This window comes from Grampus griseus (assembly GCF_964374135.1).
Source record: "Grampus griseus genome assembly, chromosome: 16".
NCBI classification, from domain to species: Eukaryota; Metazoa; Chordata; class Mammalia; order Artiodactyla; family Delphinidae; genus Grampus; species Grampus griseus.
In genome coordinates this window covers 54,084,916-54,107,339 of record NC_139010.1, presented here as the reverse complement: position 1 = coordinate 54,107,339, position 22,424 = coordinate 54,084,916, and the positions used below count along the sequence as shown (strand labels likewise).

Here is a 22,424-nt window from a genome sequence, read left to right as displayed (position 1 = left end):
ATTTATTTATTTGTCTGCGCTGGGTCTTAGTTGCAGCACAGGGATCTTTGTTGCCGTGTGCAGGATCTTCAGTTGCAGTATGTGGGATCTTTTAGTTGTGGCATTCATTTCTTAGTTGTGGCATGCGGCATCTAGTTCCCTGACCAGGTATCGAACCTGGGCCCCCTGCATTGGGAGTGCAGAGTCTTAGCCACTGGACCACCAGGGAAGTCCCTCAATGGCTATTTTTAAAGAGCTTCCCCAAGTTTAGTGAAAGATGTGAGGTCAATTGACTGATTCTGAATATCTGCTTACTATAGGAAAATTGAGTCCAAAGGCAATCTCTCAATCACCACCACCCTCCCTACGCTCCTAAAATATAAGCAACTAGTAATGCTCATTATAGCAGGCACTTTATTTTAAAGTCAAATTTCTAGTGGAGTTGTATTCTTACGTACTTATTAATCTTCTGGCACACTGAGGGCTCTTTATGTGCAGAGTGTAATTTCACTCTGTCATTACGGAGGTTATAATAGAGAGGTGTGCATAACATCACACCTGTGATTTATTTGATGCTAGGTTCTTGATATGGAAAACAATATTTGAAATTTTGATCACTGTCTTTATTGTGTGCTCACACACCCACTACCACTGTCACTTTCCAAAAGTTGGAGAGGCTTAGCATGGTACTTAGTCCTAAAGCTCACTGGGCTTTCGGAGACACTGCCTGTCTCGGTGACACTGTGGCAGGAAAGGAAGTGAGTCTGAACTTTAAAAATGGGATACCAGAGGTACCGCAACAGAAAATGGGTGCTGAGCCTTCTCAGAGTCTGGGACACCCGGGGCCTCGCTATTCTCTGCATATTCACTATCATCTGGTGCTGTGTGATGTGGATTGCTGCCGTAGAGCCGAGATTTCTTCCTGATGAGTCTTTGTTTACAGAACCTAAAAAGCCCTGACCCAAGATAATGGGATGTGCAGAAGTTCTGGAGGAGGCAGTTTCCGGTATTTGGCCTCGTCTGTTTTGAAAGAGCTTTCTTTGTAAGTGTATACAGGGCACCAGTTGTTTTAGGAGCTGCTCCTTAAACATTGGCTCAATGTATCAGCCTTCTTTGGGGCTGTTACAAGTCAAATTTGGCCCTGTCAAGAGATACTAATAAATTCTTTAATTATGAGCTTCTACAAATATCTGATTGTGATGAAGACAGATGCTGCAGCTCTGTAGTATAAGCAACAATGCCTTCACTGCGCAGGTGGTCTCTTGAGAATTTTAAATCTTAGAACTGTGATGGAACAGGTGAAAGGTGGGCGTTAATAATCCCTTGGGTTCGTTAAGAAACTAAGTGAAAAGAAGAAATCTATGTTTGGTTTCCTCACATGCTTTTTCTTTTTTTAAATTCAGGTTCCATATAAATTGTTTTAAGATAGAATGAAATTTACTCTGTATGTGAGCACCAAGCAGTAAGCTGGCAACCAAAGGCATGATTTACCGCAGGCTGTTATGTCATTTTGCTTTCTTTTTAATCATTACATCCTGGATGCCAGATTTTCATTTTTTAATTGAGGCAGAAGAAGTTGAGGTTGTTGAGAGTAAATCAGACCTAAATTAGAAGAACATCAAACTAGAAATCCAAAGGAATAAAAGCTGAGTGGCCCATAGCAGCCCTTCAAGAATGTTCATGTGAGTTACCAGTAATTAAGACAGTTCTGTGTCTGATGAAATAAGGCTGTTGTAGTTTGGGCAAGTTTGTTGTCCTCTTGGGGCCTTTAGTTATCTACAAAATAAGGAGATCTAAAATTATCAGTGCTGAAGTGATGTGTGTCTTCAGAGCCCTTTTCCTGCAGGGTACCATTCCTACCTGCCTCAGGGACATCCTCCTCTTGGAAAAGACAAACGACAGTGTACAGACTGTGTCTTACAAAGTAGTGTAAGTTGACCCCCCCGTTTCAGAACAGTGCAATGACTCAGAATACCTGGGTAAAACGTGCTACCCTTGCTCACTGTCGATAGTCTATCGTGTCACTGGAGGACAAGCCGCCCACAGGTTTCTCCTCCTTGTTTTGGACATTTTCGGAGGCCAAGACCTGAGAAGGTGATGTGAGTCCTCGGGGCTGTTTAGTCGACTTGGTGAGCTTCTTGAGTTCGCTTGCAAAAGAGATGCCTTTTCTTTTGTCTTCTCGGGATGCCTGTGGAAAACGAGAATCTTCCATTGGTATTAGGTTAAAGCCAGGGTCCCCAATCACATGACACTATCAGAAAAAGCCCTTCCTTTCCTGTTCCCTTTCTAGTAAGTAGAGCTTTGGAAAGCAGGGCTGAGGGACTCCCCTCTCAGGACTGTGGAAGCTCAGAGGGGAAGACATTTCTTTCCACACAGTGAAAACAGCCAAACAACATTCTTCCGACTAATTTCCTTGACTCGGGAACTTTCCCCTAGATTTCACTAGCTCCTGAATTTGATTACACTGTAGTTATGAATATCAAATAATTTGTGAAGAGAGAAAAATAACCTTGCACTTTACCTGCACTTGTTCCTTTAGCTTAAGGATGAATTTTCCTGCACCTTTCCACCTGCTTTGAGCTTGAAAAACACACTCCTGATCCAAAAGGACACGCTGGGAGGACTTTGGGGTAGAAGACTTCCTGTTGGCAGTGTCTTTCACCACCTCTTCCAAAAGCACATAATCACCCGGGTTCGGGTTGCTCAAGATGCTATAGGAATATTTGGCTTTGCATAAGGTCTGAAAGACAAGTTATGATCAACTGAATAAAGACACACTATCTCCAACACCTGCTTCACTGTAGATGAGACTTTGAGGTGGGAAAATACCAGACTTTAAGAGATGGAGGGGGTCTTTCAGATCATGTCATCCCACTTCTCATTATACATTGTCGTAGTTGTAGCTAGCTTATAGGAACTTTCCCACATTGCCTCATTTAGCTTCACAACCGTCCATGATTTAGGTGTTACTCTGCCCGTTTTTCAGACAAGGAAGTTTAAGCATACAGAGGTCAGGCAGATTCCAGTGGATGCACAGCTAGTAAGTAACAGAAAAAGGACTTGAACTGGATTTTCTGCATCCACCAAAGCTGGTAGAGATGGAAGGTCATGCAGACAGTGAGGGACAGAATCTTGACCCTCGGGAGCCTCTTTGTTCCACGAGGCTCCCTCTTCATCTTAGAGTCTTAGATGTTAGAACTTACCTGGTCTCACTTCTCATTTAGTACAAGATTATCTTTCATTTATGCGTTTATTCACTCATCACATGTTTAGTGAGCGCTTACTATGTCCCAGATACTGTATGTAGTTTGGGGAGTTCAAGGTCTATTAAAGAGGCTAATATTAACCAAACTATCATGCAATAAGAATAGCAAATAGCACTTAAGTAGTGTTTGCCATGTGCTAGGTGTTGTAATAGGCGAATGTGCTTTACATGTATTTACTTAGTCTTCACAATAACTCTATAAGGAAAGTGCTAATGTACTATCTCCATGTTATCTGCATGGTAGCTTAGCACATGGTGTTGTGCTGGAGTCCACTGGAATCAGATGTGGTGGGAGGATTTACAAGATAGAAACTGGCAAATGCTACAAAATCAGCGCCTTTTTTTTTTTTTTTTTGAAGCGAGCCAGTTTACCAGCACACCAGTGTAACTAAGGCTCAGATGGTTCAATAACTTGTCCAAGCTCTCAGAGCTAGTAAGAAGTAGAGCTGGGATTTGCACCTGGAGCAATCTGATCTAGAGTCTGGTAACTGTTATGCTATCTTCTCAAGTGAGTGTTTAATAAACGCAAACCATAACAGGGCTTCAAAAGAAGGAAACAGAGTTCTCTGAAGCCATGTACATAGAGAAGCATGACCAGAGGAGGGGAGAGGGTCAGAGGAGGCCTCCTGCATGTCCTCTGAAGGATCCCTGAGAGATGGCCATTAAGTATTGGCTTAGGCCTTTCTGGGATGATGACGTTCCCGCTCTGCAGAGCCACCTTCTAGATCCATTATTGAGGCTTCAGAGAGAGCCTGACTCACAGTAGATACTGGGCAAGTATCGTTGAAGGAATCAGTATTTCCCAGCCTTAAGAGGCACACTCTCCCTTGTCAGGTCCCCTTTGTTCTAAAACCTCATTCACAAAGGGAGCTGAAATCTGATTTGTCCCAATAGTTCACACTGAGGACAGGACTGAGGGGAGGAAGGGGAGGCCTTCACCTGCTGAATGACGTCCTGTGCAGTGCTGACGCGGGGCGCCTTGATGACTGTCCGCGGCTGCTCGGGAGAAACGTCGTGCACTTGGACAAAGAAACTCTCCTCCTCTGAGCTCAGGATCATCTCCTTGTCATCTTGAACGATGCTCTTCTCTTCCAGGTTCTGTGTTAAAAAAGAAGAAAAGTCTGAGTGGATGGTAAGATGGTGTAGAATAAGGAAAGAAAAGCCTAGCAAAAATTTGACATGGATCTTGGTAACGTGGAAGCAACTTCTTAGCTTTATATTCCATACGCTAGTTACTATTTCATAAACTATTCTAAAAGGATTTACATCTCTTCTTAGAGGAGGAAAGTACTGTAAGTTTCTGCTGATGTTGACACGCTGATAAGGTTTGGTCCAGAACAAGCCAGTAGATCTGCTCCTATGAGCTGTGGATTTTGAGTCCAAATCAGCTAGAGATAAATTTGTAAAAAGACAATATGCCATTTTGTCAATTACTAAAAGCCAAATAAGAACACAATAAATGCATTTAAGAGAAATCTACCCATTCCCCCACAGACCTTGAGCACTTAAGAAATGCTAGACATCTGAAACGTGAAACATGCAAAATCGGCATTCAGGCAGGCTGGATGAACAAAACCCACAGTGGAAAGGCTAAAACAATGACTGGAAGTAAGTCACATCGAAAGGAATATCGACAAAATTCTCAATAATTATGAGAATTGGTCATCAGGTTAGATGGCTTTTGGTGGGCTGGCTTTCAGTGAATTTTACATATATAATTATATATTACATACACAGATATATCTATAGACATATGTATCTTTTAAAAAATTTTCAAGCGGTAAGGAAATATATCAATAAAAAGGCAAACTTCCCATTTCTACCTTTTTTCTTTTTCTCTTCCACCTCTCCCATCTCATTCTCCACAAAAAAACCCACTGTTATTAGGTTGCATATCCTTTTAACCATCTGCTATGGATATACAAATGTATTTTTGTATATGTGAATAAATATATACAAAGAAACCCTGGAATTATGTGAATTTAGATATAATGTGATCGTCAAATGGCCCCTGTCAAATGAGGTTATGTAAAGCTGTCTTCTGCAAGGGGGAGGCAAGGCAAGTGAGCAATAGGGAACCCCATCTCAGGAACTGAGGATGTGGCAGGAAGGCCCTCCAGTCCTCAGCATTCTAGCTTAATCTCAGATCAGGCCACAGAAATGGTGCTACCTAACCAGAAGACTCCAAGAATCACTGTCATTGTCCTGGAAAGTCCAGCCAGCCCCAGGACCTAGAATAGTCCCCACTGATTTTAAAGTCAAAATGGACAACTGTCACCAGGTGGCGCCAAACTGTAGCCAGGACCAGAAAGGACTGGCTCCTGGGGCTTCTCACCAACCAGGCACACAGCCTCGCCCCAATCATTTCATTAAGCTTGCAGTCGTGGTCCCTAGAATTTACACAACTGAACTGTTTTGACCCCATTCATCATATTATGCGTGAAGGGGAGAGAGCCATTGTCTATTTTTATTACATAAAATGAGACTGTACTCTAGTACCTATGTTATTCTACAACTCCTTTTTTCTCTCCACTTAAAAGACTGTGAGGGCTTCCCTGGTGCCGCAGTGGTTGAGAATCTGCCTGCCAATGCAGGAGACACGGGTTTGAGCCCTGGTCTGGGAAGATCCCACATGCCACGGAGCAACTGGGCCCGTGAGCCACAATTACTGAGCCTGCGCATCTGGAGCCTGTGCTCTGCCAACAAGAGAGACCGCGATAGTGAGAGGCCCGCGCACCGCGATGAAGAGTGGCCCCCACTTGCTGCAACTAGAGAAAGCCCTCGCACAGAAACGAAGACCTAACATAGCCATAAATAAATAAATAAATAAAAAAGAAAGAAACGAGAGAATAAATAAGATTATTAAAATAAAAAAGACTGTGATCATCATTTCATGTCAGTTCCTAAAGATTTTGCATAATATGTCATTGCATTGATTATAATATATTTAACCAATCGGGGAGTGGGGTTGGGTGCTAATTCACATGACATAATTTATAATCTCAGGGTTCTGAAAGCTAGGATGTAAGTAAGCAAGACAAAAAACAAAAAAGTTCTAAGTTGCCACATAAAATATCCCAATGACCATGCACTGGGAATTACTTCTAAGAGCACTCCTTAGAGCTTTACTCAGAGCTTATTAATGTTTAAGCCGTTTTCAGCCACATTAGAAGCCACAGATTATGACCATAACAATAACCTTCATTTGCATATTCCTTTACAGTCTACTAAGCATTTCTCTACATATTGTCTACATGTTTGGCATGAGTCTCATGATAATCTTTTTGAGTCAAGCAGGGTAGTTCCTCTCATAGATTTTACAAATTAGGGCATAGAGGTTTACAGAATTCAGATGAGCCATTGAAGGTCATCCATCTAATTTGTGTCAGAGACAGGTTTGTCTGACTTCAAATCCAGCAGGTGTCAGAGGACAGCATATTGACCATAGGAAGATACCTAACAGCTTGAGAGCCCAGAAGACAAGAAAATCATACAAGGCAGGCAGGTAAGACCAGAGGTAACAGACTGCAGCTTCATGGGCAAACTGCTTATGTTACTAGTTCCACAAAGTAACTAAATGGAAATACTTATAGCCCAAATCTATCAGCTATGCCAGTGTCTGCTTGCATTCAATGCACGCTGAATTCATTTCGTCAATCAGTAAATTTGTACTGTGTGTTGCTGTGCAGCCGGTAAGCCTAGATACATGAAATATGATGTTATCTTTTGAGATGTACTTCAGTCATTTCGAAACTCTTCTCCCAACAAAGGCATATAAAGGAGAACTTGCTGTACTGTATTCATCAGAAAATGCTTCCCCTCTAATTTCTCCTCCTTTTTTCAAAATGCTTCTGTTCCACCAGCCTTTATTAAACATTCGTTCCCGATGTCTCTATTGCCTGCTGTCATATACATTTTTTTTTTTTTTTTTTTTTTTGGCGGTACGCAGGCCTCTCACTGCTGTGGCCTCTCCCATCGTGGAGCACAGGCTCCGGACACGCAGGCTCAGCAGCCATGGCTCACGGGCCCAGCCGCTCCACGGCATGTGGGATCCTCCCGGACCGGGGCACGAACCCGTGTCCCCTGCATCAGCAGGCGGACTCTCAACCACTGCGCCACCAGGGAAGCCCTGTCATATACATTTTAAGTTGCATATGGGGCACCCCTTACTCCTGGTCCTTCCAACCATGTGATGAAGTTCCAAGGCAACACTCAGCAGGCTGCCCACGTTTCCTCCTGCTCACCACCTCCCACGGTGCATGTGGGAGAAGCCGCGGAGACTGATGCAACTCCAGCCTGGCCAGCACAGGGTAGTGGAAAGAACACTGACCTGGAAGCCGTAAGACTTGAGTGCTGTCTCCTTCTCACCCTGGCGTGATCTAACTTCTCTGAACCTGTTTTCTTTGTGTAGAATGGTTTCCATTACATCATGAGATCATTCAAACTAGTGGGTGCTTGAGAGCGTTAAATGCTGTAAGTCATGATGCAAAGATATGGTTTAACAAACTCACTTCTTCACTGAAATTGTCATTTCTAGGATACTTTTTTACATGTGACAAAGACAATTAGAAATAGGAAAAAAATTTAGAGAGAAATTAAAGATGGCTTCAAAAATCCAGCTAAGCCCTCTATTTTCTCATAAAGCTATTATTATTAGAATTGCTTTTCCTCCGTCTTAGTAATTTGTATGTCTGATGGGGAGAGGACGCTAGGGAGACAAGTACGTTTCTTTGCTTAAAGCAAGTGTCCTTTTATCATCTAAGGCAATGTTAGGAGGGAAGGCAGTGGCTCTGGTTCCCAGAGGAGATGCTAGAGTTCTGTGGATGCTGCAGGCCACGTTCATAGTTAGGTAGAGTGAAAAAGTAACACATGATGCTGAAAATGGGCTCCTTATCTCTACTGTGTCCCAGCAAGCATGGACCAGCAATGGGCGTTTTACCAGCCCAGCTCTATTACATGCCCCAAAGAGGCAGATCATGTGCCTAGAAGAGGGCTTGGCACATTTTAGGTGCTCAATAAATATTTGTTTAATCGAATTGTTGAATTGATTCAACTGCTTCATTATCGACTTATCATGAGGTATGATTGTGTAATGATCTTGTATGTCATTTTTTAAAAATCGAAGTAAGTTAGTGGGCTCCTATCAATTTATTAAAAAAAAAAATGTGTTCCATCAGCAAACCCCATCAGGAGCCCAAGAATCTGGAGCTGACGGGCAGTCGTATTGTTTCCGTTATGAGAATGATCATGGGAATATTGTTACAAATTCGGACCAAGGCTGAGAGGTTATTCTTACTTTGTGTAAAGTTATGGAATATTTTCAAAGAAATACTGTTATTTCACGTATTAGCACAAAACATTTTGTTAGCTAAAACTTGAACAGGCAACAAACCCCCAAACGCAAAATGCCTCCAGGCCTTCCATTACACACTACTGTGACCCTCATAACCATGTCTTCACATAAACAGATAAAACACTGGATGCACCACTGATGACATGCTTAAGGAATCCTTCAGTTCTTTCTCCCTTTGTTTCCTAAGGGATGATTTTTAGACCGAATTTCTGTAACTTAGAGTTAACATTCTGAATATGTGCAGAAGAATAAGATCAATTCTCCACACTTACTTAAGAAGACTATAAAGCAAGTTGCAATGATAAGAAATTCTGAAGTTGAGGCAGGCGGCTAGTGGTGAGGTGGTGAGTTACATATGAGCTGCTACAATGTAGGCTGCCCCAGGACACACTTACTTCCTGCTGGGTTTTTAAGACAATCCTGCCAACATATCCCTCTTCTGGAAACCAGCTGCTTAAAATCTGCATGATCTCTTCTTCTGGACCAATGGGTCTCTGGAACGGTTGTTTCCTACATTCATTCTTTTCTTTAGATACAAAATATTTTTCTTCCATTAAAAAATAGTCTGTGGCAACAGGTTTGGTGTCTTGATCAATGGTCAGACTCTAAAGAAAAAACAAAGGCAAATTTAGGCACACCTCTGAAGAGTGGGCAAAAGAACAAGTCTATTTTCATGGGGTTCGGATAGGTTTGATGTGCAATTTGTAAGTGAAACCTACCCTGCACCATTGCATAATTCTTTTTGGAAGATCTAAGAATTCTCTTACGTCCAAAAAGGATTGTTTATGTTCATTCTGGGCAATGACACAATTTATTCATAATCCCCAGACAGTATAACTATTTTTCCCACTGCTGGAATGAGAGCTCTTACTGAATTAAAAACTTTAGGTTTTTCAATCCGTGAACTTAGCTCTTTGTAATCTTGCAACACAGGACCGAGGGCAAAGAACCTAGTCCAGCTTTTACCAAGATAATCTCCCATTCTCCTTTTGGAAATACTCAGTCATCTGCTAATCTCATCTGTTCTAAGTTCCTGGGAATTCCCCTTTCAGTAAACTCTTTTGGCTGCCTTGGGTCTTTTGGCTGCGTTGCTGCGCGCAGGCTTTCTCTAGTTGCGAGCGGGGGCTACTCTTGGTTGTGGTGCGCTGGCTTCTCACTGCAGTGGCTTCTCTTGTTGCGGAGCACGGGCTCTAGGCACGTGGGCTCAGTAGTTGTGGCGCACGGGCTTAGTTGCTCTGCAGCATGTGGGGTCTTCCCGGACCAGGGCTCGAACCTGTGTCCCCTGCATTGGCAGGTGGATTCTTAACCACTGTGCCACCAGGGAAGTCCAAAGTCACAACCTCTTAATTTTGTTTCATTTTACGATTGAGGCACTGATTGATTCTAAAGCATAATCCAGACACAGTAGGAGAACTTATAAACACTAGCCATCATGATAGTTTCTCTTACTGATGTTTTCTTTCACACTTTTTTCTTTTGTCCAGGTTACCGACAGAGGCTAAACTTGAAGTGAGTGACCAGAGAAGGATGCTACCATCCGGCTTAGATTGAGCAAACATTCTTCTCTTTAGGCATCCCCCCCCACCGGCCCCCAACAATGATGCAAGGACCAGAGTCAGCACTTGGCACTGCTGCATCTCACTTGGAGAAGCAGAATGAACTGGGGATGGGGTGGGGGAGCAGAAGATTCTCAAGAAGACTCTGCTCCTCTTACCCCAGCCCTTGGTCTATGGTCGATGCTGGGCTGTGGGTTGTGTGGGGCAAGGCAGCTACTACTACAGCAATAATTCAGGGCACGAAGCTTCCAGGAGCAGGTCAGTCGACACTGTTAGCTGCATGATAGGGCCAGCGTCACTCCCTCCCCAGTCCTGCTTTACAGCTATAGCCCTGTGATTACTCACGTAGGGTGACAGTAATATGCTACTTTTTATGGGTGGTCCGTGGAAATGTTTCCTTACTTTACATCATCATATTTTTTTTTTTTTTTTTTTGCGGTACGCGGGCCTCTCACTGTTGTGGCCTCTCCCTCGGAGCACAGGCTCCGGACGCGCAGGCTCAGCGGCCATGGCTCACGGGCCCAGCCGCTCCGCGGCATGTGGGATCTTCCCAGACCCGGGCACGATCCCGTGTCCCCTGCATCGGCAGGCGGACTCTCAACCACTGCGCCACCAGGGAAGCCCTACATCATCATATTTTATAACGTCTCCAAAACTCCAACAGTGCTTTGTGATAGTAGACATCGAAGTTCATGGACGGACGGATTTAAAAAACAAAGCCCCCCAAACCACTTGGTAGTAGCTTCTGTTTGATAATCTATGAAATCTGACACGAGCTGCTTTCTCTGACTTTAAGTCCGTTGTAAAATGTTGAGCGAGATGTTAACCTGTGCATAGAGAGTCCCCTCAAAGGAGAACTGTTTATTAGCTACAGGTTCAGTGAACTTACTTGTTGGAGAAGCTGCTTTGCCTTGGTGCCTCCATTTATGGAGAAAACAGCAAAGGGCTCTGGACCTGGGACCCCATGTACTGTGACTCTGTGAATCTGCAAACATTTTCTTTCTTCTGTATTAAACATCTGTCAAGGAAGATCACATGGTTTCTCATTCATTTACATTCTCATATTGTTTCTAGGCTACACCAATACGGAAGTGCTAGTTCTTACACGTACGTATAGGGACACGTAAATGCAAAACAAGAGCATCCTTTTATAACCAGGTGCATCTGTTTGTGGTTCAATAGGCAATGGTGCATCTTGCTTAATAGTCTAGTAAGAATATTTAGCAGCATACCACCAAAATATTAATTTATTTTAAATAACAGTGTCTCTTTCCATCATAATTAGGGGACTGATATTATCTGAAATGTATGTCAGTCCTTACTTATGAAGAGACATTCAACAGTGTCTGTCGAGTTCCATCCCTCTTCAGGGCACTGGGCTAGAATTTTGGATGGTAAGATGATAAATAAAATATTCTGGCCTTAAGAAGCTTGCTGTCCAGGCATACAAATAATTATGATACAAAAAGTATTTCTGTTAGGAGGAGTTGGGAAGGTGTATAACTCACAAGTCTTTGAGCAGTTTGTATATTAAGATATATTCATTCATTTAAAATACAAAATCATTTATGGAGGGCTGGCAGTGAATCAGACATTTTGCCTGCCCCTGGGGATTCAGGGAGAAATGGGACATTATCCCTGGCTTCAAGGGCTCCCAGTTGAATAGAACAGCTAGGAGAGAACGTGGACAATTATAAGAAGCATGGTAAGTTCCTTGGGAGCCCAGGTTTGGAGGAAATCGAGAGCACCTCCAGAAAGTGGTTATCATCTGAAGGCCCAGTGTGAATCAGCAGATAAAGAGCGGGACAAGAACATCCTCAATATTGGTATAGCCTGTGTATAAAGCGTTAGAGGTGGCCTAAAGCAAGGCATTCTGGGAACCTCAATGAATTCCGTGAGGTGATGGAGGGGAAAAGGCTGCCTAAATATTTTGTTTAGCATGCATTTTGTTTTTATTTGGTGTGGGGGAGGAGAGATTGGCTGTTTTGTTATGCTTGTACAATGCGTTTTTATTATTTAATCAATTTTATTAAGACATGATTTGCATACCATAAAATACATGCATTTTAATTGTATGGCTCAGCCTGCACTATATTTTTAAAAAGTTGAAATAGTTGCCAACATTTATGCCAATCCAGATGTCCTGACAGTCTTGAAAACCAGAATATCTGGCAAAACTGCTTGGCAACAAGCAGCTGGAGCTGAGAGCAGGGTGGCAGCTGTCCCTTTAAATGACCCATGAGCTCTCGGCTTTCCCAGAGTCTCTGCCCAGTCCACATACAAACGTTATCCTGAGAGCAAAGGAGAGCTGAGCAAGGGTTTTTAACAGAAGAGTGACATGGTCAGATTTGAGTTTTAGATAGAACTGTCTAAAAGGCCCTAAAGGAGGACATACAGAGGTGGTCAGACTCAGAGGGAGGGGGACCAGTTAGGAACCCACAGCCACAAGCCAGGTGAGAATGAACGAGGGCCAAGATGGTAGGGACGGATAGAGATGAATGGATTTGAAAGATACTAAGGAGACAGATTTATCGAGTCTTACACGGGGCAGTGAGAGAGAAGGAGAAGCCCAGGATGATCTTCAGTTACTGTCTTGAGCAATGGAAGGTGATGACTTCCAAGGTCAAAGAACACATATTTACCAAGCATATATGCTGCTGCCTGGGATGTACCTAGGATGGTATGGTGTGATATAATTGAAAATAAATATCTGGTCTTTGCTCATAGTTCCTGGCACACATCTTCTAAACCCTCGGAATCTCTGGAGTGACGAGAGTTTTCTGTGTGCTGATAAGATGACTTACGGCTGGAGGCCCCTAGATGGCTTCAGGATGGGAGCTGATCACCGGAAAGACCTAGTCATGATTAGATGGTTGGAACTTTCAGCCCCTGCTACTGCTGACTTCAGGGGAGGGGAAAGGAGCTGGGGGTTGAGTTAATCACTAATGGCCAATGACTTACTCAGTCATGCCTATGCGAGGAAACACCCACGAAACCCCCTAAGAGACGGGATTCTGAGAGCTTCTGGGCTGTTGAACACATGGAGGTGCCGGGAGGGTGGTGTGTCCAGAGAAGGCATGGAGACTCTGCTCCCTCTCCCCTCATATCTCACCCTATGTATCTTTTCCATTGGCTGGTCCTGAGTTGTATCCTTGATAATAAACTGGTGATAGTAAGTAAAGCACTTTCCTGAGTCGTTCAGGAGTCATTCTGTGAGTCATTCTAGCAAACTACTGGCCCTAAGGAGGGGGTTGTGGGAACCGCTTGGATTTATAGCTGGCCAGTCAGGAGTACCAGTGACAGCCTGGGACTTGCAACTGGCATCTGAAGTGGGGACCGTGCTGTGGGACTGAGCCCTTAACTTGTGGGATCTGATGCTCAGCCCAGGTAGATAGTGTCGGAACTGAACTGAACTGTAGGACACCAAGCTGGCATCAGAGAGTTGGAGAAGTAGTGTCGAGAAGACACCACACATTTGGTGTCAGAAGTGTTGTGAGGAAGAATGGTTCATTCATGGCATGTGTGGGATCTTCAGCTCTAATAGGTATTGAGGGCAACCAACCCAGAAGTGGACACTAAGCTCTGCCTTGCCTTTCTGAAAGCATCTAATTCTTGCTCTTAGGTACCAGGCAGCCCCGTCCCTGCTTCCCAGTCCTCTGCACCAGGCAGAAGCAATACCTCCCCCTACTTTGGCCAAAGTGCTGTGCTCAACTTCGATCACTCGTTGAAAGGAAAAGGAGGAGAACTTAAGAAAACAAGGTGAGGGACAGAGAAAGAGAAGAAACTGTTGAGCTTAGGGAAAGAGAAGCAGAGGAGAAAGCAGGGCTATTCAGAGGTGGCAGCAGCAGTGGCTAAACCCAGCGCCATTGTGAGCACAGAAGGCGCCTTTCCAAAGGTTGTTAGGACCCTGTTGAAGTACAAGATGGATGCAACCATGAATAGATTATTAAACATGTAAAGAGGCGACTGATGGACACCCTTTTATATTAATTTTTAAAGAGCAAGCAAAGGGGAATTAACCAGTTAATTAAAGGAGAGTTCCTTGTTTAAGCAAACAACCTGCATTATTGGGGTGAGTGCTGGTCCAATGGTTCTGGAAGTTCAATGGCTTGGACCTTACCTGGGGAACCTGTTAAAACACAGCTCCTGTAAAGGTGGCCCTTTCTGCGGTGTTCCTCTCCCACTCCCAAGAGTGCAGATGCTGTCTCTCCCCAGGTACCAGGGGATCGCTATGCTTGCAGTTATGTGTCACCAGCAGTGCCTGGCTGCTCACCCGACCCTGCTCGCCTGTGATGTCTGCCCCTGGACTGCTGAAGAAGCAAAGGATTTTCCTCGTCTAACCTAAACTTTCTAGAAGTATCAAGATGCTTCCTAGCAGGCTCTGCATAACTAGCCTTTCCCCCGTGTTGTTATTTTTGGCTCACTTCCCTGGTAGGCACTATAATGTACTCGTTCAGAGTATGGGCTTTGGCACTAGATGAACTCGGGTTTATAGCCGTGTGACCTCAGGTGTACTTAGCTCTTACCTTCCTTTGTAACATGGAGATGATACTAATAGCTATTACATGAAGTTATGGAAAGGATTAAGTGAGTTAGTATATGTGTAAAGTGCTTAGAAAGTGTCAAGTGTCAGCCATTATTATTAGTAGTATTTCCGTAGCTACCTAATCAATAACTCAGATGGGCCACATTCCTGGACCACAAGAAAGCCTGCCTCCAGCATAGCAATCCCCACAAGTAAGCTGAATGAAATAGAACTTAATTACCAAAGAGGCCGGCATAGTATTGCCAGAGGAATTTTCTTCCATCCTCCTGCTGTTTATGAATAAACTAGAGATTTCCAAGACTTCATTGTGGAGGTTTCGCAGCTGAAGATGTCGATATCCTGGAACAATGCAGAATTGGGAAAAGCTTGTTAGCTGTGCACTGCAGAGCTCTGCAAAGGAGATCCCCCAGGGAGGTCAGTAAATGATAGGGAGAAATAAGACTTTAAGATGGGCAGGGGTGACAACAAACTGATGCCTTTTCCCCAGGAGTGTTGCCCCAGGGGACAGTTTGGGGCTACCTAGTGGTAGTTAACTTGTCCAAGGTCTGTTTTTAACTTAGACTCAAACTGAAAATTTTAAACTCAAACCAAATATAGTAGGAAAACCTGATCATTTTTGTTTATCAAGTCATCTAGAATAACTGTTCCACAAATATTCCATTTTAGAACAGCTTTAGTGATAATAAAATATTCCAACAATAGGGGGTTGGCTAAATAAGTTATGGTGTGTATTTGTGCAAGTATAAAATGGAGTAATATGCAGCTCTGAAAAGTGGTAATGAAGACGTATAGCTATTAACCTGAAAAGTTGATCACTACATACATCAGTAAGTGAAAACCAGTAAGTTGCAAAACACTAAGATTAGTAGGAAGCTTACTTGTGCAAAATATATACTATATGCTAATATGTATATACATGGGTAGAGGTGTAAAGCCTGCAAAAGATATATACCAAAAGTAACTATTTTGAAGAGATGGAAAAAAGAATAATTAAAAAAAACTGGTTTTGCTTCTCTGTACTTTGTCATATTTCTGTAATAACTGTGATGAACTGAATGGTGTCCTCCTAAAATTCGTATGTTGAAGCCCTAACTCCCATTACCTCAGAATGTGACTCTCTGGAGATAGGGTCTTTAAAGAGGTGATGGGGTTAAAATGGGTCATTAGGGTGGGTCCTAATCCAATATGACCAGCGTCCTTGTAAGAAGAGGGGACTGGAGAGCAGACACGGAGAAACACCAGATGCTGTGCACACAGACCAAGGGATGGCCCTGTGAGGACACAAGGAGAAGGTGGCCATCTGCAAGCCAAGGAGAGAGGCCTCAGAAGAAAGCAAACTTGCTGAAACCTTGATCTTGGGCTTCTAGCCTTCAAAACTGACAAAATAAACCTCTGTTGTTTAAGCCACCCAGTCTGTGGTATTTTGTTACACAGCCCTAGCTGACTAACACAGTGACCACGCACTACTCACACAATGGAGAAGAGAAACAAGGAAAAACTAAAAAGTAGGAGACTGTAACATGTTGGTGGTGCTCAGAGGCTGGCAGAGTATGGCTGTGGGAGGAAGTATGTCCTGGAAACTTGGTACTCAAAGGAGGTCAGCAGAGTCAGCATCCCTGGAGCTTGTTAGAAAGGGAGAATCTCAAGCCCCAGGCCCACAGCATCAGGGTCTGTATTTTATTACTAAGAGCCTGGGTGACTCAACTGCACATCAAAGTTTGAGAAAGCAGTGCATAGACGTTCTAGACAGGTGCGACAAGCTGCTGTTTCCCCCAAGGGCCATGGCAAAGCCCACATGCAGCAAGCCAGCAGCTCTGGCCTTTGCTCAGAATCTTCCACCTTCCCTGCTCTGCATCCAAACCCACCCCCGGCTTCTGACACTGGACTCCACCACCACCACCGACTCCAACCTTGTCCCACTCATGCCACAGCACACCCCAACCCTCCCTGTTCTCGGTTTCCTCTCCTCACGTCAGTCCCTGCTTTAAACATGCCAGGGGTAAGGCGGCGCTATCTGGGGAGGGATGTATGTCGACAAGAGCACAACGACTGCCGCTCCCAACATCAGCAACAGTGGGAGAGGCTGCACTTCATAACAGACGCTGTCAATAACTTCGGATTTTAGAATAACGTAAAAGAAAAATGTCTTTTGAGACATGCTCAGTGTTCAAACTTGTATTATTTGCTTCTGCCTGTTATTTTAACGTGAAAATTTCAAATATATACGAAAGTAGAGAGAAGCGTGTAATGAACCCCGGGGCATCCATCGCTCAGATACAATTATGAACTTTGGACAATTTGATTCTACCTCGCTTTAGAGCCTTGAGGGGGATGATTCTCTGCGCAGTTACCACCGAGCTGTTGTTCTCCACAACGGCAAAACGAAGAAATAGGAGATCTTCAAAGTGAACCCGGAAGAGGAACTGTTCATTCCACATGGGGTTCAGAGTATTGCGGTGGATGGGCTTCGTGCGGAAGTGGCAGCTATCCAGGGCCATGCCCAGGACGTCGACCTCTATACACGGGCTTCCCGTGCTGTTACTCGGGCACACGTTCTGCCCAGAGACAATCTGAGGAGGAAAAAGGATCAAAGTCACTGAAGATGCGAAAGAGACAGAGGTCGCCTCTGAGCCTCATCACTTCCCTCCACAAAGAAAGACAAAGAACCCTTTGGAATGGACCAGGTAAATGATTAATAAGGCTGCTAAAAAAAGAGAAGTTATCACAATCAGGTAATTGCGTGACTGGAATCACGGTAAAATCTATTTTGTCAACAGCATTTACCTAACTATAACATTTCAATTGTCAACATGTTCAAATATCTTCAAAAACCATGTAATTAAGATGAAATTAAGTTTGTTGAGAAAGAAGAAGACCTTATATATGAAACCACAGATGTGTTACTTACGTTCTGTTCAAAGTGTTTTAGGTGTATCTTTTACAACTTCAAAAATTTTTTCTTGAATAGTTAGGTTCTGGAGCAAGTCACAGGGAATGTTGTTAAAAATTCATAGCCTTCTGGGCTCCCCTGGTGGCACAGTGGTTGGGAGTCCGCCTGCCGATGCAGGGGACGCGGATTCGTGCCCCGGTGCGGGAAGATCCCACATGCCGCAGAGCGGCTGGGCCCGTGAGCCATGGCCGCTGAGCCTGCGCATCCGGAGCCTGTGCTCCGCAACGGGAGAGGCCACAACAGTGAGAGGACCGCATACCACCAAAAAAGAAAAAAAAAAAAAAAAAAATTCATAGCCTTCTGTCAACATGAAGCTATACTCAAGTCTAGTGAAAATGGTCACACAGAAAAGGAGCTACTGCTCTACTGTCTTAGGGAAAGAGAAAAAGCAGTTTGGTGGTAGGAAAATCTCTCAGTTGGGATCTCCCAGGGTTTTGAGGTGTTGTGTGCAGAGGCTGCTTGGGAAACAGACAAGATCTAGAGATGGATGGAGGGATAACTTCATCGCTCCCTGTCTTTTCTATCACCCATTCAGTGTTTTGTTTTGTTTTGTTTTTTTCCTCAGCTAAGAGGGAGTGAGAGCTGGAAATAAAAATGAGTAATGAGCTACCAGGACTCTGATGTTAAGGGCAGTCTGTGGAGTTTTGACAGTTAGTTAATTAGGCAATAAAAGGAATAAGGAAAGGCCAGGAATGACAAAGGTTAAACTGTAAGGAGGAAGATATTTAATTGATTTGTATATTGATGCCTGTTTTACCTTTTATAAGAGCTTGTTAGAGTTTAAGATGACCTGCTCTAAGAAAGAGCTCAGCTTTTATGGGATGCACTGAGAGTTATGACTCTGAGGGCCCTGGAAGACAGAATTACCATCATCAGTATGGAGGTGGTAGCAGGGAGCTCATAACTCCACCTACTGGGCTCTAGCGAATACAGCGCCTGGTGACTGCATACCTAAACCTCAGCCACTGCTGTCTGAGAAGTAAAGAAATTCTTTTGGGAACTAAATCTGCACCAACAAAATTGTGACATGAGAGTTTTGTAATGCCTTGAGTTCTAAAGGCATTACACCTTAGAATCCCAATAGAATATAGGAAGGGCGGGCTTCCCTGGTGGCGCAGTGGTTAAGAATCTGCCTGCCAGTGCAGGGGACATGGGTTCAAGCCCTGGTCCAGGAAGATCCCACATGTCGCGGAGCAACTAAGCCTGTGCACCACAACTACTGAGCCTGCGCTCTAGAGCCCGTGAGCCACAACTACTGAGCCCGCATGTTGCAACTACTGAAGCCCATGAGCATAGAGCCTGTGCTCCGCAACAAGAGAAGCCACCACAATGAGAAGCCCGCAGACCTCAACGAAGAGAAGACCCCGCTTGCCGCAACTAGAGAAAGCCCGCGTGCAGCAACGAAAACCCAACGCAACCATAAATAAATAAATAATAAATTTATATATATATAAAAGGAATATAGGAAGGGCTTAAACACCTTCCTATATTCTATTGGGACCATCAGGGCCAGACTTACAGTTAAAGAATAGATGGCAGGCTCCATGTTGTCCAGGTCTCTTTCCAAGGGAGAAAACTTCTGATACATGGGACAGTTCTTGTCCCACAGAACTGGGGGTTTCAGAACATAACCACAGCCACCGTTGGCCTCAAACATGGCAGCATTTAAATGTAAAGGGAGATCTGCAAAACAGTCAACATCACTTGTTACCTTGTCACTAAAGTGTCATCTTACAAATTGACTTTTTCGATTTTCCCTAAGCGTAAGCAGGAAGAAGAGAGAACCAAGCACTCACTCCATAGACTGAGTGCCTACTATGTGCCAGCGCGTGTTAGGCACCAGAGATACAGCAGGAAATAAGACACAAAATCCCCATCTTCATGGAGCTCACTGTCTATGGGATATGCCCCATGTTCCCACTCCAACCCAGGAGCCACTTAAAAACACCTGCCACTTAAAAACTCCTTTTGCAAATTAAAATTTACAACATCCTTCCAAAAAATAATCTTTGAAATACCCCATTTTATACTGAATTTTAGAAAGGCATAATGGCATTTTCTTATCCCTAAACACCAAACCATGAAGACAATTGTACGACCAATTCTTGCTTATTCAAACATAAGATAAAATCTTAAGAATCCAGGAAAGATCAGGAGAAGAGCCAGAGAAACGTATCTTTTTCTTGAAATTTCAATTTTAACTCATAAATCGTAGTGTTTCTACCTCTATTTTTAAGCTGTAGTTAAATATGAAAGAAAAATCATTATCACATGTGATTCACATTATGTCCACAATCCCCTCCATAGTGCACTCTGGGAACCCTCACAACAGCTTCCAGTCTTCTGTGGCCAAATTTTATTTGGCAGAGTTGTTTGATGAACGGTTGGATCCCTGCACGGATTCTGGGCTCTTACACACTCAAATGCTCATCTGATGGCACAAGTCTGTAGTAAAGTTACATTCCAAATAAGCAAAACGTTTATGAGACACACCTGACAAATGTTCCCTCTGATAGATTCCTTCCATGTGCAGAATGAACTCTGATAAATGGACCGACATCAAGGAAAAGTGTGCTAAATGAGGACCACAGAGCAATGAGAAGTTGGCCGCTCCTCATCTCGTGTGTGAAATTTTTCCCCATACGTGGTGTTGGCTGGGATTGTGTGCAGGAATTTCTAGGGTCAGCTGTCTTAGACACATATCAAAGCTCCTTGGACCTCTGTCTCCTTATCTACAAAATTAGTGCATTGGACCCCACCTCTCAGACCCCTTCCAGCCCCAATATGACTGATTCATTGAGGCCAATTGTCTTGCCTGCAGTGGGAGAAAATTCTCTTCCCAGGCTGCTCTGTGACAGAGGAACATAGATGTGGGCAGAGAATGGTTCAAAGAGTGAAGAAAGTATCTCAGGAAGAGTTGGTAAGTAAGAAATGGATACACAGTACATTGCTAAAAAAATTACAGCAGCTCACACTTACTGCACTCTTACTATGTATCAAGCCCCATTCTAAGAACTCGTGTGTATTAGTGCCTCCCAATAACACATGAGGTAGATTCTCATTTTTATAGATGAAGAAACTGAGGCACAATAAGTGAAAAAGCCCAAGGCACATAGCCAGGAAGAGGTAAATGTTAAGGTTCGAACCCAGACAGCCTGACCCACAGTTCCTAATCTTAACTACTGAGCCATTTAATGTACATCTCACAGGAGTGTCATGAAGATAAGTGAGGTCCTTATCTTTAGACCCGAGTGTAGACCCGAGCTATTTCTGGTTCCAGATCACTGCAGACCTTCTTGGAGTTGATGGAGTCATTAGAGATCTTGGGAAGAGATGCCCTAAGTCCATGGACACCACTTTAGGGCACTGGGGTCCCCTGAAATTCAGGAAGTGTAAGGCAGATGACCTATGGAACATATCTGGAGGCTAGAGGGGCACTGGGAGGGGGTTCTTTGTTATTTGGCTGGCATGCTTCTTGGAAAACCAAGAACTCCTTAACCCAGGAATTCTTTTTCAAAAATTAAAAAATAGTGATTCCAACGTTGACTCTTCTCTGTCTATTTGGACTTGAAATTCACATAGCAATACCTAGAAGAGAGCTGGACTCAAAATCAAGAACTATAGGTTCAGACTGCAGTGGGGCTCATTGAGACAATCTGTTAGCTCAGTGCAACATGCATTTATTGAGCATCTACTGTGTGCAAGGGATTGACCAGGCTCTACCCCAGTGTGCAGGAATGAAGACCACTTTTACAGATGAACACACTGAAACTGCATGTAGCGTGAGCTTTGCCCAGCGTGGGAGATTTTTAATCATTGCTTGCTGCCTAGAATCAAGAGAGGTTATATGGCAGCACTCCCACCTGAGTTGGAAGATTATGTAGAGAAACCTGAGGATGAATCACACAACACAGCCTCCTGCCCCACCCCGAGCGGGGCAAAGGGAACATGCACTCCGGCTTGATTTGGGAAAGAGACAGAGCCTTCAGGGATGAGTGGAGGCCAAGGTGCAGCCTCAGTGTGTGCTTCCAGACCACAGAGAGGCCCAAGGAGGGGCAATACCCGTGTCCCCTTCAGCTGCGGCTCCCTCTGCCATCAGTGGAGCCAGTATGTCTGCGCCAGCCTAGGCACTTCAGGAGAAAGGACACGTCCCAAACCAAGTGCATTTCCATTTCCTTGAGAAAACCATTTTGCTAGTTATTTCAGTTCACTTAAAATATTTCAGTATCATCTCCACCAAGGGCAACAGTGGACTTGGGGCTATAGACAGGGCCAGAGATATAAACCCACAAGCCACTTGGGACAGATTGAAAATAAATTTTTACAGCTTCTAAAATATTTCACTATTATTTCCACTTGCAAGTCCAAATCATACTGTTTTCATAACTTATCAAAAGCACTTAATGGTAGCTAACGTTTGTGGAATGCTGTCTGTGCTCCAGGCACTATGCTAAGTATGGTATTTCACCTGCATTATCTTACTCAATTTCAACTGAAAGAAGCAAATATAACAAAGGCAAGAAAATATGACTGATGTCTCTAACCAGGGTCAGCCACAAATGGGCTCTGGTGGTGCCAGTGCCAGGCGGCTAGCTGGTCCCAGAGCTACAACTGTGGTTTGACCTCGGCTGCAGGCAGGGCTAAGCTATGGTCGATGGGACAGCACAGTTGGTTAGGATCTGATTCAGTTCACGTGAGAGGAAGGAGGAGGCTGCTTGATTGTTCAAAGAGAAGACTCTGGTTTTTGAATGAGCTTCTAGGAAAACGTTCCTCAT

At 43.9% G+C, this 22,424-nt stretch overlaps 2 protein-coding genes across 2 annotated transcripts in view; one reads left to right on the top strand and one right to left on the bottom strand.

The window, feature by feature from the left end:
- Nucleotides 1–10,453, top strand: part of NOC3L (NOC3 like DNA replication regulator) — a 45,009-nt gene extending 34,556 nt beyond the window's left edge. Inside the window, exon 22 of the mRNA XM_082673436.1 lies at nucleotides 10,082–10,453. Within this exon, the coding sequence (XP_082529562.1) occupies nucleotides 10,082–10,148 (67 nt within the window). The 3' untranslated portion in view covers nucleotides 10,149–10,453. The remainder of the gene's footprint in view (nucleotides 1–10,081) is intronic.
- PLCE1 (phospholipase C epsilon 1) overlaps nucleotides 1–22,424 on the bottom strand; it is a 275,357-nt gene that overhangs the window by 4,833 nt on the left and 248,100 nt on the right. Inside the window, exons 24-31 of the mRNA XM_082673434.1 lie at nucleotides 19,169–19,332; nucleotides 17,008–17,269; nucleotides 14,920–15,038; nucleotides 11,043–11,171; nucleotides 8,993–9,202; nucleotides 4,184–4,342; nucleotides 2,501–2,719; nucleotides 1,955–2,167 (exon numbers count right to left, since the gene is read on the bottom strand). Of these exons, the coding sequence (XP_082529560.1) occupies nucleotides 1,979–2,167; nucleotides 2,501–2,719; nucleotides 4,184–4,342; nucleotides 8,993–9,202; nucleotides 11,043–11,171; nucleotides 14,920–15,038; nucleotides 17,008–17,269; nucleotides 19,169–19,332 (1,451 nt within the window). The 3' untranslated portion in view covers nucleotides 1,955–1,978. The remainder of the gene's footprint in view (nucleotides 1–1,954; nucleotides 2,168–2,500; nucleotides 2,720–4,183; nucleotides 4,343–8,992; nucleotides 9,203–11,042; nucleotides 11,172–14,919; nucleotides 15,039–17,007; nucleotides 17,270–19,168; nucleotides 19,333–22,424) is intronic.